This window comes from Dunckerocampus dactyliophorus, chromosome 20 (genome assembly GCF_027744805.1).
Source record: "Dunckerocampus dactyliophorus isolate RoL2022-P2 chromosome 20, RoL_Ddac_1.1, whole genome shotgun sequence".
NCBI classification, from domain to species: Eukaryota; Metazoa; Chordata; class Actinopteri; order Syngnathiformes; family Syngnathidae; genus Dunckerocampus; species Dunckerocampus dactyliophorus.
The window spans coordinates 14,394,755-14,420,028 of NC_072838.1; the positions used below are offsets into that span (position 1 = coordinate 14,394,755).

Here is a 25,274-nt window from a genome sequence, read left to right on the forward strand (position 1 = left end):
AAATTACAGGGCGGTTGAGAGTTAAAGAAATGAAAGCGGTGTGTTGCTGAAAGCTGTAAAACGCCCAGTGCTAGGCTGTTTGTTCCCATGTGTGTCGTCTGCATATCAGATTCTTGTGAAATGCAGTATTCATATTTCTACTGGATTGAAAGGGAACATATGAGCTTATTTAGACATGCATGGCAAATGTGCAATTATCACAGATGCTCCATCTTCTGGCTCTGAGTTTTATGTGTGCAGCTCCTGCCGCTCTTGCTTGATGAGGTTTTTCACTGGGAACTATCCAAACAATTCTATCTTCTTGTGCGCATTATCATCTTGCACCTTTTAAAAAGTAACATTTTCACATTCCTAACTGTTACACGGTGGTGTGGGAAAAGTGTTTGCCGCCTTCATGATTTTTTTTGCATTTTTTTTCAGCCGTAAATGTTTCAGATAATCAAACAAATGTAAATATTAGTTAATGACAACACAACTGAACACAAAATACAGTTTTTAAATGAAACTTTTTATTGTTAAGGAAGAAAAAAAATCCAAACCTACATCGCCCTGTGTGGAAAAGTGATTGCTCCACTGTTAAAACATATCTTAACTGTGGTTTATCACACCGGAGTTCAATTTCTGTAGCCACACCCAGGCCTGATTACTGCCACACCTGGTCTCAATCAAGAAATCACTTAAATAGGACCTGCCTGACATAGTGAAGTAGACAAAAAGACTCTCAAAAGCTAGACATCACGCCAAAATCAAATGAAATTCAGGAACAAATGAGAAAGAAAGTAATTGAGATCTATCAGTCTGGGAAAGGTTATAAAGCCATTTCTAAAGCTTTGGGACTCCAGCGAACCGCAGTGACGGCCATTATCCACAAATGGTGAAAACATGGAAGAGTGTTGAACCCTCCCAGCAGTGGCCGGCCAACCAAAATTACCCCAAGAGCGCAGCGACGACTCATCCAAGAGGTCACAAAAGACCCCACAGCAACATCCAAAGAACTGCAGGCCTCACTTGCCTCAGTTAAGGTCAGTGTTCATGACTCCACCATAAGAAAGACACTGGACAAAAATGGCCTCCATGGCAGAGTTCCAAGACAAAAACCACTGCTGAACAAAAAGAATATTAAGGCTTGTCTCAATTTTGCCAGAAAACATATTGATGATCCCCAAGACCCTTGGGAAAATATTCTGTGGTCTGATGATACAAATATTGAACTCTTTGGAAGATCCAAATGTGTCCAATTACATTTGGTGTCAAAGTTAACGCCGCATTTCAGAAAAATCATACCAACAGTAAAATATGGTGGTGGTAGTGTGATGGTCGGGGGCTGTTTTGCTGTTTCAGGACCTGGAAGACTTGCTGTGGGAAATGGAACCATGAATTCTGCTGTCTACCAAATCATCCTGAAGGAGAATGTCCGGCCATCTGCTTGTGACCTCAAGCTGAAACCAACTTGGTTTCTGTAGCAGGACAATGATCCAAAACACACCAACAAGTCCACCTCTGAATGGTTGAAGAAAAACAAAATGAAGACTTTGGAGTGGCACAGTCAAAGTCCTGACCTGAATCCTATTGAGATGCTGTGGCATGACCTTAAAAAGGCACTTCATGCTGGAAAACCCCCCTTTGTGGCTGTGTTAAAATGATTCTGCAAAGATGAGTGGGCCAAGACTCCACAATGCTGTAAGAGACTCATTGCAAGTTATCACAAGTGCTTGATTGCAGTTGTTGCTGCTAAGGGTGGCCCAACCGCTTATTAGGTTTAGGGGGCAATCACTTTTTCACACAGGGCCATGTAGGTTTGGATTTTTTTTGTACCTTAAAAAAAGTTCAAAAACAATTTAATTTAAAAAAATGCATTTTCTGTACAGTTGTGTTGTCATTGACTAATATTTAAATTTGTTTGATGATCTGAAACATTTAAGTGTGACAAACGTGAAAAAAAACAAGAAAATAGGAAGGGGCAAACACTTTTTCACACCACTGTAGATACATTCAGTGAGGCAGATTCTGTGGGAAAATATGTTGTCTTGCTTTTCAACCCAGCAATCGTTTGGTGGCGTGGGTGGGCGGATTGTGGTCCAGCCGTTACCAATGTGTGTATCCGCATAAATGATGACAGTGAGGCAAAGCAGCCATGGAACCCCACACTACAAAGCCTCATAACCTGCTGCTGCTGTTGTGTGTGCTTACAGTGTGTGCCAAGCTGATGCTTATGTATCTTGCAGTGAGAGATGGAGAAAAAGATAGGGCTTATATTTTTTTACAGGCAGTGGGAGTGAGCAGCTGTGTGCATGTCTGCATGGCTGTTTTGTGAGAGAGAGCTGCATATCCTTTCTGACACATTGTTTGCTCTGGGGGGTTTTCCTTGACTCTGTCACATGCTACACGTGAGCAGCCGGGCCGGGGCAAAGCATTATGCAAGAGGCGTTCTCCCTCCCTCACTCTTTCTTTTATAATGTATACTCATCCCACAAGGTGCCGGTTATGCAGTAGCCTGTCTTCCTCTGCTTCATCATGGATGCATAATGGGCAGGCTGGGAAATGGCTGCCACTGATGCATAACACCACCTGCTGTTATGTGGAGAACTGCATATACAGTATTAGAAATAATATATAGAAAAGGTATGGTTCAGTATATGCACATACGTGAGCAGCATGAAAAGAGGTTTGCATTATGAGCCACATAAGTATTTTATATGGCAGATGATCTCTACTGGGTTATGATTCATGTTTTGCTGGATAGTTACCACATTCTGCACACATGTTGTTTTCGGTGCTTATTCCCCCACAGACAATTGCCGTAATAGAGGAAGAAGAGACGAAGTTACATGTCTGCATATGGTGAGGCGATAACACATAAACTACAAATATACTAAATAGTGGGGAATTAATGGCAATGATAATGGTGTGGTTTATTTTAAACATGCATGCTTAGCAAAGTTACAATAGTAAACATGAACATAATCAGAAAAATGTTTGAAAAAAATGCAACATTTAATTCTGAGTTTCATTTTTGTTATTTTTTAAAATAAAAAATAATGAAACGCTCAACAAATATGGGTGCAGTTCCTCAGCCGGCCGCTTGAGCGGTATTGAAGAAGTGGGCGGGGTGAGGGGGCGTACCGTCCTTTAAGGATCCCCTCGTAGCGCGCATGCGCAAGGATTTGACGAGACTCCGCCATATTGAATACCCGTAGAAAACGGTTAGCGTTTTCTCCCCATCTAGCGGCGTAGAGGGGGCCGCTTTATCCATGGTCCCAACTCGTTTTAACGGTTAAATATTTGCCCTCTCGTCTCCCTGCACGTCTCTCTGGTCCAGGGGATCGGTACGGCATCACGACGGACTCGCTGGCGTTAGTTACATACTTAATAGGGGGGTGACCGGAGAAAGAAGTTGAATGGATCCGAGGGTAGCTTGGATTCAGCCCGAACAGAAAGGACCTGCTAACGCCTTATGGATGCACGTCTGGGAAACCTCTCAGGGAGTACGGACACTCTCAGCTCAGCAGCTCCACAACCAGAACCACAACCAGTGTGTGAGTTACGCCGCGTTCGACGTTTTGAAAAATGCGAGCAAGAGCTTTACGGGCAGCCATCACAGCATCATGAACGCTTGCGGTAAGGACGCCGCCGTGTCCTCCTCGCTGGGTATGACGCTGTCCAACGGGAACGTACAAAGCCTTTTCACCTCCGAGACAGATGTGGGGAAGGGAATAACGCCCCCCAAATCTGGATCTATCGCTTCCTCGTCGCCGTCGCAGGAAACCGGGGCGGACAGTCCCCCAGCCGTCTGCTCGCTGGAGAAGACTGGTTATGTATCCGTCAATAAAAACGTCGGCGGTGCCAGCTTGCTCTTCAGTTTGGGGGATACCATGGACAACAACCGCTACCACCATCTTCATCACAACCTACAGGACATGCAGCACATTTTTACTTTGCAGCAGTTGTGCGCTAAACGTCAGCAGGTCCCCCCCTCTGTACCTTCTGTGAACCACTCTCACCATCACCATCACCACCACCATCATCATCATCACCCTGGCCGAAGGAAAAGTGACAACAAGGCCAGCACTTTTGGGGTGAATTATTTGCTTTCTAACTGCACCAATGGCAACTATGCGAGCACTTGGACGCCCTGGAAGACGAGGAATTACAATCCCGGGGTCCTCGGGTGAGTGTTAAATAATGTGTTGGGGGGGGCTTAGAAAATTTACGTTACAAGCGTGGACATGTACTGCTTTTCAGTTTGAATACGCCAGTACGCATGTAAAGTGGCGTAAGGCCCTTTGCTGAATAGTATCTGTGTCTTACGTAAGTTGCGTAAAAGTACCAAACCACTCTCTGAATACGAGAGTTTTTAACATTTAAAAGTCCCGTTATAGTTCTAAAAATATATATATTTTTTCCAAACACACAATTAAACTTTACATTTGAAGCTGTAGTTTCTGAGAAGCAGTGTCTTTTTAAATTGGTTTGCTAATTGTCACAGGAAGTGCAGCTATCGCTTTCTAGCTAGCTTGGAGCTAACTAATTTAGCCCACAAGTTATTTTCACATTGCGGTTATTGAATTGGTTAAATACATTCGGAATTTCAAGTAAGGCGTTATCATGTAAACTCTTACGCTGATATTATTAGTAACTGTCCTCAAACTGCTGGTCCTACGGAACTTAAAGACCTTCAATAACCCCACAGTATATTGTCAGTTTTATAGCCGTTCTATGTGGGAAAACACGTAAAAAATGAAAAGTTCAGTTACAGTTCTATAAATGACAAAATTAATGTCTTTTATTAGAATCGCGAAGTTCAGGTTAGTTGTTTTTATTGTTTTGCTAGTGCTCACCGGATGTGCAGCAGTTGCCATCTTTAGCTTGACTAAGTAGCCATCAATTCTAGCAAAAAAAAATGTGCGTTATTAAAACAAACAGTTCTCGTTAAACAAGTGAAGACCCGACATTATTTTGTCCGTTTTTGGCCATTTTTCGTAATAGCACAAACAATGATGTACTTTTTGCTCTGTCTTGGAACCTCCAAATGTGTAGCAGCTGTTTGCAATGGCTTTTTGCAATTACCTGATACGTGACTATTTAAACAATGTCAAGTGTTTAACATGGATGATAAGATTCATGACAGCTGCACTCTATTGCCCACTGAATTGTAGTGTATGTGCTTTAGGGACACCTTTTGCACTATAACTGCAGAAAAATAGTTGTGCATTTGTTTTAAGGTGTAATTAGACAATGTATTGCTGGTGTTCCAGCAATACATGTGCTTCTTTGACTGCTGGCCTGGACATCTGTCTTGCTGGCTATCTGGCTGGCTGGCAGAGGGTTTTCACCAAGGCGTGGGCACATGGGCTGACTGAATAGTCCCGCAGGGCTTTAGTAATTGATTGTGACAGTCCCCCTGTTCTGTATTTCACACTGACACCATAGCATGCATTCCTAGAAAAATGAGCGGCCACAGGGTTGAACAGAGCCCCACTGTTCCTTGGCATTTGACAGCTAAGAAATATTCCCGTTATATATATTAATGTAAGGGTTTTCTCAGGGTCGCCGGCAGTATTTGCCATCTGCACACATGAAGATATACACAACAAGGCCCCCATTCTTCTCATATTGAAGATTTTTTTTAACCATCCATCAATGACTTGTGTTCATATTCATAAAACCGTCAGATGTTGGACAAGATTACTTTTCACTTCCATGTCCCTAATTCACCTCACATGGCTGCAACAGTACATGCGGATCAAATGTTATTATTACACAGTCTGCAACGCTGACATCATGCCTAAACACATAAACATTAGCCTTTAAGCATGGTTACGCTTGAAGAATCGCATTTCATTGTGCATACCGGCTGGTTTTGCCTGCCGATGTTTGGGATTTAAACCCACTATACAAAGATGTGTCAAGCATTTGGGAGAGTTGTTATACAACTGGAAATGTATTTGCGTTATACTTGTTCCGTTTTGCAAGCATGTAAATGTATCATTTGGATCCAGAGCATACGTGCACAGGGCTTGGGCTATGAAATGAGTCGCTGCTGCACAACGTAGCCACCAAGATGCAATATGCCGGGGGTAAAAATGATATAAAATGCAAATGAACAATCTATAAATGTCTGTTAATTTACACATTTTGCATAGACAGGAAATTTATTGTCCTTGCATTGTTCCCGTCTTGCTCAGACTCCACGAGGAGGTGATGGACTTCTACAACTTTATGTCTCCACGGCCGGAGGAGGCCGCCATGAGGAAGGAGGTGGTCAATCGAATAGAGAGGATCATCAAGGAACTGTGGCCCACTGCAGATGTAAGTTTGGTTCTATTTCATTCTAAAGTGCACATTTACATACTTAGCTGTGTCAGGCAAAACTCTTCATCTCTCCTCTGATTTGTACTGTCGTCACCAATCGCACGCTGTCTTTTGTGCCATTATCGCCTGGTCGTATTTCCCAGACGCAAAAGGAAGGACCTCCACTCCAGCCTCCCATTTGGAGAGCCGTTTCTTGCAGCCCTGAAACACACAGCTATTTCTTTTCTAGTCATTGTTTGCTTCGTTTGGCAGCGGTCTCCACTTGGCAACCGGCCTGCTCTGAAGTGGAACCCGGAAATGCATTGTCCAGCAGTGTGTGGATGTTTCAATTCAATATTATAGACTGTAAATCACTGATGCATATGGGATGTTATGCGACGAAGGAGTTTGGAATAGTAGTATTGTGTTTGAAGGGTATTGCCCAAAATCTAGCCTTGAAGCTGGAATTTAGACAGTTTAAAATTGCTTTTAGTTACTCTGACTGGGAGCACGTTATTTTGTCCATCTGCAGCTTTAATGCTAATAGGCTGTTGTTGTCCACGCCTGACTTCACTGTTTTTGAGCGCTATTGTGAACTCATCCAATGTAATAGATGCCATATATCACATACAACAACGTAACACTGAGTGGGACAGGAGGACACAAACGTTAGCAACACTAGCATAGCTAGGCACACATATTACTAGTCATCATTAAAAGTCAATTTCACAAGTGCTTTATAACGTAGCACTTGATTGTTTTTAGGCTATGAAGGTTGCATGTTCTCCATATGCTTTGCTGTGTTTTCTTGCAGGTTAAATTAATGCAGTGCTTCTCAGATAGTGGTGTCGTGGGCTGCGTAAGAGGCAGGAGCATCAGTGGCATCATGCATTGCCTGCATGCATGGTATTTATTCTTGAACGCTATACACAAGCCTCCGGCTTGGTAGCAACAGTGCTCAAACTAATCAACAGGCTGCCTGTTCAACCCAGTAGAAGTGTGCAGAGCTGACAGAGGAGGAGCGACGGAGAAGTTTCTCACAGAAATGAAAAGAAAAACAAAGGAGACGTCAGAGGAAAGGAAAAGAAGTGACGATAACTGGAATTAAAAGACCAGGAAATATGAGGAAGCATACATAGCCCTTGGGTTTACTGTGAATACGGTAGGAAATGAGGAAAGACCAGTGTGTGGATCATGTTCATTTTTTTTTCCACTGTCTTGAGAATCTGGGCAGTCTTGTTTGTGTTACAGATTGAGTTAATAAACTTAACTTGGAAAAGGGTGTAGCAGATGTTATTTCAGCTCATTTGATTCAACTTTTGATAATCAGGTGACTGTATGCAGGATTCTGGTGCCAGCAACTCATTCAGTGGTTTGTACAGATAAATAAGTACATACTGTATTATGAGGTTGTCAATAGTATTTCAGTTTGGGTTTCTGTCCCTTAGCAGCTGCATGACAGAAAATACGTGGGGACCCTTGGTTTAATGGGACACTTTAGAAAACCTGTCTGTCAACTGGGATTCACTCTGACTGCTATGGACCCTTCTAAGGACAGGGCTGATCAGTATCAAGCTCGGATGCCAGCGTAATGCTTCAATCTGAAATTTCTGAAACCACCTCAGAAGATTTCCGATCCATGAGCCATGTCTGTGCTTTGGTGGTGTCAGAGTGTTGTTGTCAGCAAAGACGTGCACTGCAGGCGTCCTCTTCGCTCGCGCCGCACACACACAATCGTTCCGTCTGACGCGTTCACAGCCACACAAAACAGTCAGACATCACAAACTCTCAACATGACACAAAACTTCTGGGTCACTACAATACACTTGCCTGTAGAGAGGAGTTTATCACAGCCTCACATAATATCAACAATAATGATAATGTAGCGACCTTGAAGTTGAGATGTTAAGAGTTCTGTGTTCTCCTGCTGTCTGAATGTGTGCGGCGACAGCTATGTTCGCCGATATTCTTCTTGCTGCATTTGCTGATATTCTTTTGCCGTGGTTGCGGCCGATAATAGCCTGTTTTGCTCAGTAAAACAATTGATGATCGACCACCTCCTCGTCATTGTTATAGCGTCAGTGGAACTATAATATTAAAGAAAACAGGTAGCAAAATAGTATCGGATCGGAAGTGGGAAAAATTGTGAATCGGTGCATGCCGGTACATGACCAGTGGAATAAATGTTTCATGGTTTTGCTTTTCTAGGTCCAAATATTTGGCAGCTTCAGCACAGGACTGTACCTTCCAACAAGGCAAGAGGCCGACGAATCAATCGATGAGCTGTGTATACTTTGTGATTTGACAGCCATTAGTTTGATTCAATATTTGTTTCTTTCCCCCCCTTCAGTGACATTGACCTGGTGGTGTTTGGAAAATGGGAGCGCCCCCCGCTGCAAGAGCTGGAACAGGCTCTTCGCAAGCACAACGTTGCAGAGCCGTTTTCCATCAAAGTGCTGGACAAAGCTACCGTAAGTATTCTGCGATTTGGCTATCCCCTTATTCATGTGATTCAAATTTGATCATGAAATCAACTTATTTGATGGCATTGTTGAAGTGTGAGAAGCTCCCTTAATGAGAAACAGTGAGGGAACTGGATGAAGCTCTGCCAAATCACAACTTGGCAGCACCGTTTATGCGTAGAGGAAAAAAAACAACCTTTTTTAGACTTCAAGTGGTCAGCCAGAAATCCAAAGCTTTGGCTCGCTTTATCTTTTTAAGAGAAGCAATGGAGAAGAGGTGAACTAAACTATCAGACACAATTAGCATCATCCATCTGTTTGCAGATATCTTTGAGAATGTCTGAAAAGCTTGGCCATTGGTGTCAAGGCTGCCTTCAAAGAAGTGTGAGAAAAAGGAAGTGCCCCTTACCTAACACCAACGCGCCAAGTGCTCTCAATTGTGTCACTCCTCAGGTGCCAATCATCAAGCTTACAGACCAGGAGACTGAGGTGAAAGTGGACATCAGCTTCAACGTAGAGACTGGTGTCAAGGCGGCAAGCTTCATCAAAGATTATGTTCAGGTGGGACACACATCATAGAAAGACACAATGAAAGAGCGCGACAAAAAGGGTCATGAGGCATATTTAACTGAAACTGCCCTCCAGAGGAGTCGCATAATTACTGTTTTACAGTGGCATCCAAATATAGAACTTTGGAAATTCCCTCTGTGAATTGTGGCTGGCCAGCATTTCAAAGCATTGCTTGCTTTGCCCCATCTGAAGATGGAAGCATGCCGGCGACAGTGCTACTTGATTATACTACTAATGTCTCTCCTACTGATGGTGAAGTCGTGCATGTTTTAACTTCAACACAGCACAGGAATTCGAGGCGCTGATCTTCCAGCAAGATGTCATCATTTGGCTTTTGTCCTTTTGTTTATGTTGCGTCGTGGTTATGTGGGGCTGCGTGCCGCGGCTTGAAATACCACTGCTGACAACCACACTCAATCAACCCCCATCTAAGTGTCAATGTTGTTAATGTGTGAGGGAGCAAGACTGCGGTGCAGTCTTATCATTGGGAGGATAGGGGAGTGGGGTGGTACATCTTGTTCTCACCTCTTTAAAGCCTCTTTGAAAAGTCGTCCAAGCCCGACAGCACCGGTAGTGCTTACCCCTTTTCCACTGCGGCTGTTTCAGAGAGTTTTTCCATTGTCAAGGCACCCACAGGGGTGCTAAACTTTTGTTTCTTTTTTTTGGTTTACACCTGGCTCCAAAAGCTTGCTGGGCTGAGTGTTGATCTGTTTGCATAATGAAGTGGGGCGAGGCGTTACCTCCCCCCACCGTCGTAGCCAACTCACCACGAGGTGGTGATCGGTTGACAGTTTCGCCCCGCTCTTCAAGCCAGTGTCCAAAACACATGTTTGCAAATCCATGATGACATGACCACGAAGTCCACCATCGAACTGCGGCCCAGGGTGTGCTGGTGCCAAGTGCACATGTGGACACTCTTATGCTTGAACATTGTTATGTACAATCTGTTACTCAGCTGCCACCCATCTCATACTGCACACGACCGCTTTTGGGCCTGAAAACGTAGCCCCCAGAACAACTTAAGTGCCATACACTCATGCCATATGTGCTGTATTGCCTCGTCTGCTTTCAGAAGTATCCGGTGCTGCCTTACCTGATCTTTGTGCTGAAGCAGTTTCTGCTGCAGAGAGATCTGAATGAGGTCTTCACGGGGGGAATCAGCTCCTACAGCCTCATCCTCATGGTCATCAGCTTCTTGCAGGTATACATACAATTGTTTTTCAAAGGACGTTGCCCCAGTACAGAGTTTTGTGGTAGCAGTTGTTTGTCTTTAATTACTTGTTAATGCCTGTTCCATTCACTCTCTATCCTCAGCTTCATCCTCGTATCGACACCAGAAACCCCAATGAGAACCTGGGGGTCTTGCTGATCGAGTTTTTTGAGCTGTATGGTCGCCATTTTAACTACTTGAAAACAGGGATTCGCATCAAAAATGGAGGTGCCTACATTGCCAAAGACGAGATGGCCATGACCAATGGTTACAGGCCGTCCACGCTCTGCATCGAAGATCCACTGCTTCCAGGTATGTCAGCCTTTTATTCCGAGTTGTGTATATATGTAGATTTCTATGCTGTCCACATACCTTAGAACACTTAGAGTGGAAGCTCAGACCTAACACTAAAACATTATAATTAGAATGAGTGAATTAGAATTAGTGTTCTCGGTCTGACATTCAAAAGGAGATTAAGGGCTTTAGTGGGATGTTCACCTTTTTTTATTGTGCAGGTAACGATGTCGGCAGGGGTTCTTATGGCGCCATGCGTGTCAGAGAGGTGTTTGACTACGCCTACACCGTACTCAGTCATGCCGTGTCACCACTTGCTCGCTCATATCCCAACAAGGACTCTGAAAGGTTAGAACACATAGAAGAGAGACTGGATTAAAACAGTACTCAAATGAGACTGAATCTCTATCGTCCTTGCAGCACCTTAGGAAGAATAATCAGGTTGACCCAGGAAGTGATCGACTACAGAGAGTGGATCATCAAAAAGTGGGGGGTTAGGGACCTGGCACGAACAGATAACAGAGGTACAATTTTTCATTTTGGGTTTTTTTCTTCAGACTTCAGCAACTATAGTCTTTGCGGTAAGTCACCGTCCACCATTAAACTCTGTCGGGCATTTCTAGTGCCAACACCCAAGGAGGTGGTGTCTGAGGAGGATCCCAGCTGCGTGCTCGACAGTGGCGTCGCCTCAGAGGAGCAGCAGAGGGACTCGGCATCCCCCCAGAGCGCAGACTCGCCTATGTCCATCTCCAGTCCCCAGCAGCACTCGTCATCCTCCTCTGTCTCCTCACTCTCCGGATCAGATAATGTCAGTAAACTTTGTCACATCCTTAATTTTGTGCACAGTTTATGTCTGTTGAACCACTCAGTCAGAGCTGAAAGGCTGGCAACAACACACTAAAGATGTGTGACGTTACAAATTCCAACATAGTGTTGCAACATTGAGATGGAGGTGTACAGTTTGTTTTACACATTAATTTCAAAACGGAATCACTCCTCTGTATTGAATATAAAACAGCTTCCAGATACAAATTTCGCCACAGCACCCTCCGTTTTAATGCTGTATTATAATTCAGTCCTCTGCTTTATCTTTTTGTGTTTGTGTCCTTTTTGTCAGGACTCTGATTCAGCGCCACCATGTCCTGTGCCTCCCCCTTCTCTGCCACCGTACCCTTCATTCCCGACGCTGGGCCTTGCTTTTCCACCGGGATTTAGTATGGGCACAGGCAAACCTGCAATGGGAGGGCCCCATCTGCTGTTGCCTCCTGGCTCACAGGTAGACACACTGCTACACCATTAACACCTTTCCAATGTTTCCCACAGGACTTCTATCTCTGACGTTGGGTTGGAGAGGATGGTGTCATCATATAATTTGCAAGGCCATGTCTGCACAAATTAGTATCTTTTAAAAACGCATATTTTTGTATGGGTTTTACCCTCTCGTCCACATGTGAACTCAGTTTTTATCCTTAAAAACTGAGCTTTTGGGGGGAAAAAGTGGATATTTTTGAGTGTTTGTGTGTGGCTGGGGAAAACCTCAGCTCGTTGGTTTGTCATAAGAAATACATGTCTATCTCATTTTTTAAACCTTATTTAAAAATGGAACATTAAGTTATTGACTTAGGGGTGTTTTCATTTTGTGCAACCGTTGACGTGCGTTTGTGCGCCTTGTAACATGCATGAACAATTTAAAAAAAAAAAAACAAAACAAAACAAAACATTCATTATGTTTCCTGGGCTCCATGTAAATGTGCGCTGATTGTAAAGATAATACACACCTCACTGTACACGTAATGTATATTAATGGATACTTTTATCTCCAAGAGAAATTCACAGATGCGTTATAATGCGCAACCAAGTCAGCTGTGGTAGCTTTTTCAGGCTTCTGATGGGCCAAAATGTGCATTGTATGAGGTGTGTTCAGAAGCAGAGTCACAATGACATGTACTGCTCTGGGTCTCTGCAGTCTCATTAAAATGTGTTTAAATCTAAAAAAGAAAAAAACAGGCCAATCTATTTTTAGCAGTTCAAATTTATTTGTGGCAGGCCGCCACAAAATGAATACTGTATATGGAAAACCCTGCTTTTATTTTGTTACATGTGGACACTTAATAAAAAAAATGTCATTCTTCTGCTGCTTGCCAGACTCGTGTCCAACTCCCCGGGGGTCTAACAATGCACTCCATACCTGGCAGACAGGTGTGTATCGACACCGGTCTCCCTGCCTTCTTCCACATGCACCCCTCAGCCCATGCCCATGCCCCCACCCCTTCAAGTCCCCAGCCTCCGCCTAGCCCCCACTCGAGCCACACTCACAAGGTAGGGCTCCTGTCTCTCTCACACACACGCAAACACCCATTTTCTCCGTCACATACAGTCTGTCCCTTTTTATCTGTTCCTCTTTATCACCCTTGTTTTCCCCAGACTAGATATGGTGGAGTCAATATAAATGCCACCAGTAATCAGTTACATATCGCAGTCGACTGGCAACAAACATCCATCATGAGTTAATTCTCACTTTGCAGTTACGTGACTTGATTGTTGATCTTTGGATTTCAGTGTTTCCTTAGTGTTTGAAGCTGTCCTCAATGCCAACTCACGGGGAACAAATGATTAAGGAGTGTAAATGTTTGCCTTGCAACGATGGTTTTTTTGTCCCATCTGATCATATTATTTTTTTTGTTGGCCATAGTAGTTCTACTAATCCATTTAGTAGTACAGTGGTACCTCCGGGTTTCGTCATTAATTCGTTCCAAAAGGTTAGACTAAAACCAACATGTACGAAAACGGAGGCCATTTTTTCCGTAGAATATAATGTAAATCAAATTAATCCATTGAAGACACCCAAAAATATTAACAAAAATACATTTTGTAGAGAATAATTATAGTTTTACATGCAGCACTATGCAAACTAATTATAAATGACAAATGGATGGACTTATTGTTGTTGCAGACTTCCCGTACATCTGGCAAGATCAAACTCGATAGTGTTTTTCACCTTCTTTATCAAATTGGTGGCACTCGCAACTTTCTTTAGCCACATGTTGGGTTATTTCGCAGTCACACTCAAAAAACGCGCTGTCAGCTAGTCAGCAATGCGCACGGTGTTTTGTTTGGGCTCTCAATTTCACGGAAGGACAGGGCAAACTGACTTCAGTGTTCACTGTTCCATGTGTTCACTGTTCCATATAATACTGTCCGAAAATGGAGGCAACATTCTAGCAAAAATATTTGACGAAAACCGAGGTTTGAAGTCTATCTTTAACCCAGTTGCTTATAATTACTATATAAGGCAACCCCTCTTCTTCAAAATTCGTTTTTTGTATTTTTTTTTCGGAAACAATACAAAAATGCATTATTATATTCTGATCAATATGTTAAATGCAGTATTTATGGCCTGTGCTGTGCTAGGTGGTAGCCTCTAGGCTACTTTTACAATCAACAACAAGTAGGGTATACAGTCGTCCCTCGAAATATTGCGGTTCAATTATCGCTCGCTCACTAGATCGCATTTTTTCTGAAATTAATTAATAAACGGTCGCTGTTCGTGATTGACGATGGTCTGTTATTAGTCAAACCATATTGAAATACAAGGGATTTGTAGTATTCTGGTCACTAGGTGGCAGTAATGACACAAAGCTTTGAAACATTACCTTAACACTGCATTGAAGTCAGCCATGGCATGTCCGACTTGATAGAATGAGAAAAGTTCTCCTCCCATTCTGTGTGGAAGTGGTAAGTCTTTGGCTTCTTAAGGTTAGAAGAAATAACTTTGAGGCTAACTGGTTAGCTTGCTGGCTAGCTGCGTCTGTAGTCCCTGCAGCACAAGAGTTGAGCAATGTGTTGTAAACGATGAATAATAGGAGTGTAATGGTGACTATATGGGTCTTCTTTCATGTCTACGGGGCTCTAATGTTAAAAACCGTATTTAGAAAGCCATGAATGGGTTTTCTGTGCTCTAACTATGAAAACATTCTATTTACCGTAGTAACATTGAATCCTATATCGCGGTCGGGGTGGAACCAATTAACCGCTGTAAATGAGGGACGACTGTACTCGCTTTGCTCACATTAAACAAGGAACCATTGGTATTTTCATGGTGTTTTTTGAACGTCATTAATATTAATTCCATGATGCGTACACTGAGTCCTCCTCTGTCTACCAATGAAGTATGAGGAACCCAAGATGTAGATTGGAAGTCACTTGCTTCAAACCTTTCTGGGGTTCAAGTTCTGGTTTAAAGCCCTTGCAGAGACTGGAATGTGCACCGAAAGCCTGGTCCCATTTCAGACCGATCAGTTGACATGGATTTGAAAAGTGCCATTTAAGATGGACTAATGCAAATGTTTGTATTCGTAAAACGCACTGACCCACCCATTCTCTCCATCCAACCAATCATCCACCCACCCCGTCCACCTTTTGTCCTCTTCAGAACGGACCCAAGTTCAACGTGAAGGCCTTCCACAACCCGCCGCTCATCACCAACCAAGTTGTGGCCACCCGCGGACACATGCACATGCACATGCACACGCACACGCACACACAGTACCATCGTAACACTTGGCGACGCAGAAAGAGGGACAGCCTCCCGGTTAGCCCCAGCAGATAGAGACCGCTCCCTCACTTCTATTATCGCCCTTCCCTCTCACAGAGACCAGCAGTTTTCACTCGACTGGGGCAACCGCGACATGGAACAGCCGACAGCTCTGGTTGACTTTTGTTCACTGCCTTGTAGCGTTTCAGTATTATGTTGCTGTCAGTATTTTGTCTTCCCTCAGTTACGGCTCTTCTCGGTCTTCTCTCGCTGTGTTTTGTTTGACTGGTGCGGCTGGGAGCTTCCATTCACCTCTGCAACCTTGTTGTGACCCGAGCAGCAAAGCTGTTCCAGGCTCAGCGCTACAGTTTATTCACTTATTTTATTTTGTGCAATATTTTTTGGGGGGGAGGTGGAACTAAACTAAATGCTTATTTAATTTTGTGTGTTTATACAATATGTCAAAAGCATTTTTATACAGTTTATTTTATTTTTGTAGTAGAGTTTTAATTTTTTTTTACTTTTTTTTTTTTAATGGAGCCTTTGGTCATCTCTGGAGTGGAACCAAGAGATGGAGACCTCGCCTCTTACCTTCTATTCCTTGTGTGATGCAGAGCGCGTGGAGCGGAAAGGGATAAGGAGCGCTTATCTTTAATAGTCCTCACGCTTTCCCTCCTCCATCCGTCTTGTGAAAGTAGACGAGGGGAGCCCGAGGAAGAGTTCCTCGTCGCTCCGAGGCATCCTGGAGGGAAGTGGCAGGAAAATTGTTGCACGCTGCGATATCCCGCCGGGAAGTGAGGCGAGAAGTTGCAATTGTATTTTGGCGTTTGCAACTGCAAGATTGTTGCCATATTTCTTTCGTCACTGCCTTTTTTATTTTTTTGTCTTTCTCCACACTGGAGGTATCAGCATTGTGGAAAGAGTCACTTGGGTTTTATGCTCGGCGGTTGGAAAGAGGCCAGCGATGACTTGCTTGCACTAAATCTGAGCGCAACTGTGCCGTGAAGCTGTAAATCAGCGCAGGCCAACACTATAAGGTGCTCAGCGATAAGGGGCTTCCCCTTGTGGGTGGGGGTGGGAAGGTTGTCCTCCTAAACCGAGGACTTGAGTCAAAGGGATTTATATTTTTTGATTCTATTCAGGAATCTTGGTTATATTTGATTGCCAGGTACTTCCGCTAATTGTTTGCGATGCCTTTCTTTGTGTTTACTTGGTGTGTGTGTGTGTGTGTGTGTGTGTTGTTTCCCGCCACACAGCGCTCACACACTGTGACTGTGACGCACCAACAACACTACCATGCACCCCCGTGTTATTTCTATGCAAGTGGGTTACTCTCGATTGTCTCTGGTTGGTTCTTTTTTCCTCCCACCTCCCTGAATGATGACAGACAGTGCTCGTTTGGACTGGACTGGAGTCATTCTCCTGACTCGTGTGTGAATGTGAATGAACCACAGCCCTGCCCCTCAGTCCTCCTATATTAGTATGAAGCTGGTGACATGTCTGAAAAGTCTAGTTTTTTACATCTATCCGCCAAATGTAAGGAATAGGGGATTTTATTGTCCATGGTTGGGGTCAGTTTGTGCAGTGTGTGTGTGTGTGTGTGTGTGTGTGTGTGTGTGTGTGAGAGACATAGTGAGTAAAGCCTTGGAAGGTTTGGAATCAGACAGGCTGCACCTAGAGAGCGTCTTGCACTCGTGCACCTCCCCCAGACAAGCTTTTTACATTGATAATGTTCAGTGCTGTTACACTATTTATCATTTTTGGTTGTCTTCCCGCCCCCTTTCCCCCTCTCACTCCTTGGACATCAACTACATGCAACTCTGACTCAGTCTGTAAAAAAGCAGGAGCAGCTAAGGTAGATCATGAGCTAATCGCCATCATTGACGCCATAAAATTAGAATCATTATATATTCAAACTGTCACCTTTTTTAATTGATTGTATTAGAACACCATATTCTTGATGTCTCTATGGGACATGAAATGCTCCATTAGTAAAAAAATAAAATGTATTTGGCAAGTTTTTTTAAAACCGCATCCTTCAAATGATAATGAAATTGGTGATGTGCTGTTTGTGGACTGGGTCAGAGTTAGCAGACATCTTCATGCAGTGTCTTACCGCCTCCAACGTAGCTCGCTCCTTGCTTCACTTTTTTATCCCCCTCCCCATTGATATTTTTAGTGATGCTCTGCCTTCAATACATAAAAAAGTGAAGCAATAAAAGAGCACCATGGAGCCGTTGAGGTTCTGCCCAAAATATGCACATGCAGGTGCAATGTAGTACCCTGTCCCCCTCTGTGATGATGAGGGCTTTTAAACTGTGGCTGCTGTTTTGTGGAAGGTGGCGCACCCCCCCCCCCCCCTTTTTTTTTTTTTTTTTTGTCCTCTTCGGCTGATTCATGTGAGCGAGTGGCCAGAGGAAAACCACTTGGCCAGCTTTTGTTTCGGGCTGTTTTTTATGTCTTTTTTTTCTATTTTATTTTTTAATAAACATTTTAAAACTGTCACTCACTGTGTGCTTTTTAAAGGTCCCCTATCATGCAAGATGTGTCCCTAGATTGTGTTGATGAGCCCCAAACATGACAAAAATTGATCATCTGCCTCACTTGTTTGCTCTGGATTTGAAGTTCCTCGGAAGCGAAAAAAACATCTTCTTGCTTGGACATGATGATGAGCCAGGTTTGTGAAAATAAAAAATACAAGAGAAAGAGTGAAGGCTTTGCCACACATCTTAAAATTCAGCCTGGAGATCTTCCAACTATCTGAGAGCTGTAAGTTTGATCATTTAGGCTAAAGAAAAAAAAACTTGCATGTTAAAATGTGCTAGTGTTGCTAACGCTTGTGTGCTCCTGTCCCACTGCTTAATGTTATGTTGTTGTATCTGATATATAGTATCTATTACATTCAACTATGTATATGTATAAGTGGATAACACAATAGCTCTCCTTGGAAACACACACACAGCTCATTAGCATTAAAGCTAAAGCTAACAAAACTGCGTGTTCCCAGTAGGAATTACAAAATAGCACTTTTTAAACTCTATATTCCAGCATCAAGACTCGATTTCGGCTAACGCCCTTTCAATAGACTGTTATGGGACCTGTGAGACGTATTTAAAATTGTTGAAAAATATTGTAATGGGAGCTGTAATGTACTCGTTACAGCCACTCAGTTGCACGTGTGCACAGAGATGGCTTTTCGAAGTCGGGAGACTAATTCGAAGGTGTGCTGCTCAGGGGTACGTGTTACTATTATGCTGTATGTATTGCTACTTTATCACTGCAAAAATCAAACAACTTCACAACCAAGACTGAATGACGAATTTCGATGTCTTTTAACCCATTTTCCCAATATTCTCCTGTTGGTACAGTAGAGGATACAGTACTGAAACTGTCACTTTACTGAGAAAGCACTTGCACTGCCAATGATCCTCAAGTGTGGTCCTTTTGTAGACCACTAGATGGTGCACTTGCACTTGTTTGCCTCTGTATCAGTGGCTGCATCACACTCAAATGGATGTTTCACCGTGCTGTAGTAAGGCCTTTTGTTGCCAACTACTGTATGTAGAATTAAAATAAATCACAATGCATCACATTATACCAATAGTAGAGATGTTGTAAGCTATGTTCCACCTTTTGCACACTGTTGCAATGTAGCATACACTTAAAGGTGCTTTAAATTGGATACTCCCACATCATTGACTAACTGAACACGAAATATGTGGTTGGAGATGCCTACAATGTATCCCACCGGGCACTCCTGTTTTTTTTTCCATGCATTGCAAGTGAATGATCTGTGCCTGGTGGGCAAGTTGGTAAAGACACTGATCTTGAAATGCTCCATCTTTAAGACTCATTATCCACAAGACTTTCCCCCTGCAAGAACCTTAGGAAAAAAAACTGAAGATGGTTATGTAAGAGTCAAGCAAAATTGGTCTGAGCATGGTGTACAGTTTAAATCATTACGTTCAATGGAGGAAACCATTGGTTCGTTATCCATTAATGAATCCCTGAGTGTCAGCCTTAATGAGGAATCGGTAGCTGTGCGTGCATGTTGTCTTGATTGCTGCATATTTAGGTCGTCTCCGTGTGCTTTAATCACCGAGATGGAAGCACATTTTGCCCTCATCAAGGTGGGCTTATTTTCAAGCTCACCCCTCCCCCCACCCCCACCCCAACCAGAGCGTAATTATCAGTGTGTGTATGCATCAGTGTGATTAGTGATTCAGTACCCAGCAAGTTGCCTTGAAAAGTTCAGAACATCTTAGGACCATTTTGTTTTGACAGCTTGCAATTAAATAAACAAAAAAAGTACCTTCTTGGCTTTCATAATACATATTGTAGATTTTAGCTTTTATATTACAGTATACACCACATGTAATAACATAAACATACTCATACATATGTCAGCTGGGATAGGCTCCAGCATACCCGCGACCCTAGTGAGGATAAGCGGCATAGAAGATGGATGGCTCATGTACTTTTCAAATTGTACATATTTTTGGATATTTTCTTGTCAACTGTAGACACAGATTGATATTAATTATTCAACATTTTGGGGTATATGTTTATTCTTGTAGTGGTTGTTTGTCTTTATGTGCCCTGCGATTGGCTGGCGACCAGTCCAGGGTGTACCCCGCCTCTCGCCTGAAGACAGCTGGGATAGGCCGTGATCCTAGTGAGGACAAGCGGTACAGAAAACGTATGATGGATGTTTATTATTGTGCTTGCAGTTATCAGTGGTGAAGAGCTGCGTTGCGTCATAGTGAGAGTTGTTTCTTGTGTTTAATAAGCTCATTCAAATACAGTATATACGTCTGAGCCGTATTATCCTTGTGTTGTCCGTTTATGATGCAACTCTTCTATTGGATCTCATTAGCCTGTGCAGCTAGGCCTAATTGTTTTAGTAAGTAAAACCCGTCAGCTGTACCAATTGCTTAATTAGTTGCCTCTTTTTTTTTTTTTTTTTAAAGTTAGGATGTACAATTTTGTGTTTTGTACCAGTATACCATTGTGCTTTTGGAGATAATTGTGTGCGTTTCAAAGCTTTTAGTTCTTCTTATTGCTTTTGTGCAAACACCACTCTCCCTCATCAGTCTCGTTTCTATGCACATACAGCAGGCCGGTGCTTCCATTTAAAAAAAAAAAAAAAAAAAAAACAAGCCTTAATAGGCCTGCCGCATGTCTAGTCCAGTTACTAACTAGCATAGAGAGCAAAGTGGAGCAACGGGGCAGCTTAAGGGTCCGTTATTGGATTCAGGAATAGCAATAATAATAGGAGGTAAAATTGTTGTGCAATTTCACATTGATCAGACTGCCAGTGTAGTGCATCTTTCTCGGAAATCTGAGGAGTTGCTGATGCAGTCGTAAAATCACACGCAATGACTGTATCAAAAAGGTATAGAGGTTGAGTTTATTATCGGCACAAGACATGTAAAAGCACGGCTCGATGAGTGTGGCGTGGAAGAACTTGAGAGGCCTGACCTCATCACTTCCTGGGTTTAAAAATAATTAAGAATAAAAAGTTTTCGCACGTCATTAATAGGCATTTGACAGCACATGGTGGCTCGCTGTCTGTTGAAAACGGGGAAAAAGTGGGCTTTCTTGTAAAGTGTAAAACATATACAGTATCAGTCGAAAGTTAGACATATTTTTCTATGCTATCGAGTGAGTCGGTGTCTCTAAACTTTTAGAGGTGAAAAATAAAAGAATATACATTAAAAAAAAAGTTTAGCATTTTTAAAAATGCTTACAATGAGGTAGGTTCGTGTACATGTGTCCCAATACTTTTGTGCATATAATCTAGCAGACACACCCAAAAGATGTGACAATAATACATATACAGGAAGTTGTATGGACAACGTATTGTGGGCCACCACTGAGCATCCCAATTTCCCACAGTACGTGAAGGCAGCATCACCCTTTCCCTGTCCCCTCCATAGGGCCGCGTCCACTACCCTGACACGGTGAATGTGGGAGGGTGTTGGTTCAGGATTAGTGTGTTACGACCACTCTTCCTCCATGTGCTCCCATTCTGTCACCGCTTTGTCTGCGTGCGTGTGCATGTATGTGTCTGTGGAGAAAGGGGGGAGGGGGTCGGCACCAGCCCACACCTGTTTTTGAATGTGACAGGGTTTCCGAAGCTCATGTGGTCTTCTCGGGTCCGTTTATAGCAACAACGCACATTCAGTACCTAGGCGAAATGCGGCTTCACAGCACGGTGCTCATCGTTATTCCGGTCCCCCCAGGGGGATGTTTACAATTGGTCAGCCGGGCTTTGGAAGAGGTCTGCTGTTACTTTCTCCCTCTCCATTGCTGGTGCGATGATTTTAGAGTGGTTCGTCTGTTGACTCTACGGCACCTTTCCGGAATCCTACAAAACCCTCATTAGGGGAGCCTGCCGTTTTGTCTCTGAGTGTGCGTGCGCACGCGTGCATGCATGCATGTTTTTGTGTGTCTCATTTGAGTAAGATGGTTCAATGGCCCATGAAAAGCATTGATCCCAGCGAGCCAAGGAATAAAGGAACACGAGTCACAGTTCAATGTCTCACACTTGCACTCGCTGACACACTCACCTATGAACTGTAACTGTGTGTGCGTGTGTGTCCGTGGGCACCCACTCGAGGAAGCCAGTTCATTAACGTAGTCTCTGTTGCATCAAGGCAGGCCTAATTAGACTGCCTCGCATATGCCCAGTCAAGTAAACCCAGCAGGGAGTGTATGATATGGCACGTATGCAGATGGGGAACTCGTTTAATTACATTCAAACAAGACCCGCACTGTTTTTCTGGGAGAATCCACCAGCACGCTCTCACTGTCCCAAAATGCAGAATGAGCAGCAGTGAGATGCTGTGAACACATCACACTTCCACCCAGCGCGTCCACAGAATCTTCTTTTGGTGCGTTGCTTGACTCCGTGTCTTTCTGCAGCACTCAAGTCTCCAATTAAACGCTGATGCTACTATCATATGGACAACACTCAGAATTCTTCCACATCCAGCTTGAAAAGAAAGGCCATTAACTGCATAGACAGGTCATGAAACATATACATTTGTCATAAAATAAATACATTGGCCAGAAAACATTGAAATTGGACGTATATAAATAGTTCTGATTTTACTTTGCAATGCATTTAACAAATGATTTATATAAAATATATATATATATATATATGTATATAATATATATAATATATATAATATATATATAATATATATATATAATATATAGTTAGCGTAAATTTATGAGAATTAAATGGTAAATTTACGAGAAAAAGCTCATAATATTACGAGAATAAAGTCGGAAATTGACGAGAAAAAAGTTTATGATACAGGCATTCGTTGAGACAGTTATGAAAAGGGGGCACTTATGTGACCTTTGGCCTTGGCCATGTGGAGGGGGCGGATTAAGGAGGGCGGAAGTGAGAAGGGCTAGAAATGCTAATCTGTTAGCGCTCCACTGCTCTGTTTTGCAGCCACGTTATAAATAAAGGCTAGCCTGAAGCACGAGGAAAGTTTTCTGAAGAGCTATTGTCTATTTTCCCTCTGACACGTATGACGCGTAATATTATGACTTTATTCTCGTAAATTTAGGATCTTTTTCCTTGCAAGTTTACGACTTTATTCTCGAAATCTCAGATTATTATTATTTTTGCAATGTGGCCCTAATACTCCGTCGTATAAAGGACATATGTCCATATATTTATGAAAGCGGGGTATACTTAAAAAAAAACTTTTACAACTTTTTAACTTGCGTCATCAAAAGTCTGTTTGATTGTGGCCCTCAGAACTTAACAGGGTAGGAAAAAGGCAATTAGATATTAGCAGCCCAACGTGCAGCACTGCACCATGTGCACACAGGCACGCTGTGAAAGTAATCAAGGCAGGGTTAAATTCATTTAAGAAAAAAAACGTTTTATTTAGGCTGGTGTGATGCCGTCGCGACACGGTGTCCTCTGCACCGTCGAGAAATAGGACAACATCTGTCTTTTTCAGTCAAATCAGCATAAATAGATTACAGGCCATTATGGTCATTACATGGCCCAGCTGGGTGAACATCACTAAAAGACCACAAACTCAGACCATTACTGAAGTTGGTTCAGGTTAAACATGCGTATATTATTCATGTAATCTTTCATTGCCGAAAGATATTAACTCTTTCACTGCCAAAGACGTCTATTGACGTCTGTTGACGTCTTTTGTTTTTTTCCGCGGGAGCTACAGATCAAAGTCTTATTCATCTCGTGTGTGAATTTTTGACTTGTAGGCAATCTATTTCTGTCCCAACAGTTCTCTTTTCCTCCAACCGGCAGCGACAGATTGTCTATGAAGAAGACGGATTGCGGGTTGAGAAAGGAAAATGGCGAAACACATGCAGAAATCGAGCGGAGACCAAAAATGCAGGCAGCTAGCACTGCCACAGCGCTTGTCTGGCGGTGGATCTGCCTTTAGCAGTGAGGCGATGGCGAAAGATAGAGGTGACGTGGGTGATGTAGGTGACGGGGACACAAATGCAGTCGACAACGGCAGCCGAAGCAACAAGCTAGCGGTTAGCGTCGCTAAGCCATGTGGCGCCACACTGGAGCCTGACACCCGAAGCGGTTCAGAGTCGGGTGACTCAGAACCCGACCCTGACTCTTCTGACGAGTGGCTGCCGTCTGGATCGGTCAGCAACAGGGATTCATCCCCACATCCAGCAGACCCCACCGTCACCCTGCTTGGATTTGCTTCTCTGCAGAAAAAGCTTGTTTTCTCCGTTTTGGTCCAAATCAGGTGTTTTTGCTGAAACTACCCTATGTTCTACCGCCAATATCTAAAGACCCCAAAAGGCTAGAAACAAACCTTTTTTTCCTGATGAAAGAAGACAGTCTAAGGTTTCTTTCGATAGTTTCAATGTTTATGTAGTCCTATAAGTCAGTATTCTGTGGGTTCAGCAAAAATGCCCAAAAACTCGGAAAAGTATGGAGCTCTCTGCTCTGAGCATGGCTGGCAGTCCATGAGTTAAATAGGATGTCATTTTGTATTCACAACATCGTGCGTGCCATCCATCCAAATCAACAAGTCAATCATGCCATGCCATAATATTTCCATCAAGGCCTTTTGACCTTGAAATCTCCTGATTCCTCTGCCACCACCTCCAGCAGTTTGACATTTTGGGATTTTTGTTTACAGTGTTTCAACATCTGTTGGATGGATTACCATGGAATTTGATACAAACATCCTCAGCACCCCCCCCAAGGCAACGGATGGTAGTTATTTTAGTAAATGCCAGATATTTCATCAAGCGCATAAGGTCAAAGTTTTTATGTTTCCAGTGAAATATTTGAATGCGGATTGGGATGAAAAGAAAGGCCCTCTTGTTTTGCCGTACAAAATTTGATCCGATTCAAAACGGCACAAAGGGAAAATAAAATCCTCCAAAATGTTGTCCACATAATTCCATGGAAATGAATAAGGTTTTGCAGAAAAACTGGCTGAGATGCACCAATTTTAGGTTGTTTTTGCAAAGGGTAGAGTCCATTGTGGCCATTCCTAACACTTGACAGCTTTCTCTATGAATCAGGAAGTAGCCCGCCGACTCACAATGTCTGTGTGGTTTGTCCCACATTATTTTAGTAGAATTTAAGTCTCAATAGAAGTGTTCCCCTCACGCAACAGTGGTACTATCCGATCCGCCTCATGTCACTCTCCATGAACCAGCAGGTTCAGACCAACATATATACAGTACAGTGGAACCTTGGTTAGCATCCGCCCCAGTTAGCGTCGAAAACTTACACCCCAATTTTGCCTCAGTGTGCGTGCATTCTCCGGTTAGTGTACTATATGGCATCTTGTTGTGTCATTAATACACTGCGTGAGTCTAACTGTGTTCTTAATCTGTTTTTTTAAACACAAAATGGCCTTCCTTGTTAGCATTC

General features: G+C 43.1%; 1 protein-coding gene across 2 annotated transcripts; it reads left to right on the forward strand.

Moving 5' to 3' along the window:
• Positions 1 to 109: 109 nt before the first annotated feature.
• tent4a (terminal nucleotidyltransferase 4A) lies at positions 110 to 17,802 on the forward strand. 2 transcript variants are annotated; one of them, XM_054763229.1, is made up of 13 exons: positions 110 to 4,168; positions 6,186 to 6,309; positions 8,500 to 8,546; positions 8,642 to 8,762; positions 9,207 to 9,314; positions 10,396 to 10,524; positions 10,638 to 10,845; positions 11,049 to 11,175; positions 11,248 to 11,351; positions 11,451 to 11,635; positions 11,945 to 12,103; positions 12,973 to 13,146; positions 15,260 to 17,802. In XM_054763229.1, the coding sequence occupies exons 1-13, from the start codon at positions 3,399 to 3,401 to the stop codon at positions 15,434 to 15,436; spliced, it is 2,433 nt and encodes an 810-aa protein (XP_054619204.1). In that variant the 5' UTR covers positions 110 to 3,398; the 3' UTR covers positions 15,437 to 17,802. The 2 variants fall into 2 exon arrangements, with proteins under 2 accessions (XP_054619204.1, XP_054619205.1); XM_054763230.1 differs by having other exon boundaries at positions 12,973 to 13,026.
• Positions 17,803 to 25,274: the final 7,472 nt, after the last annotated feature.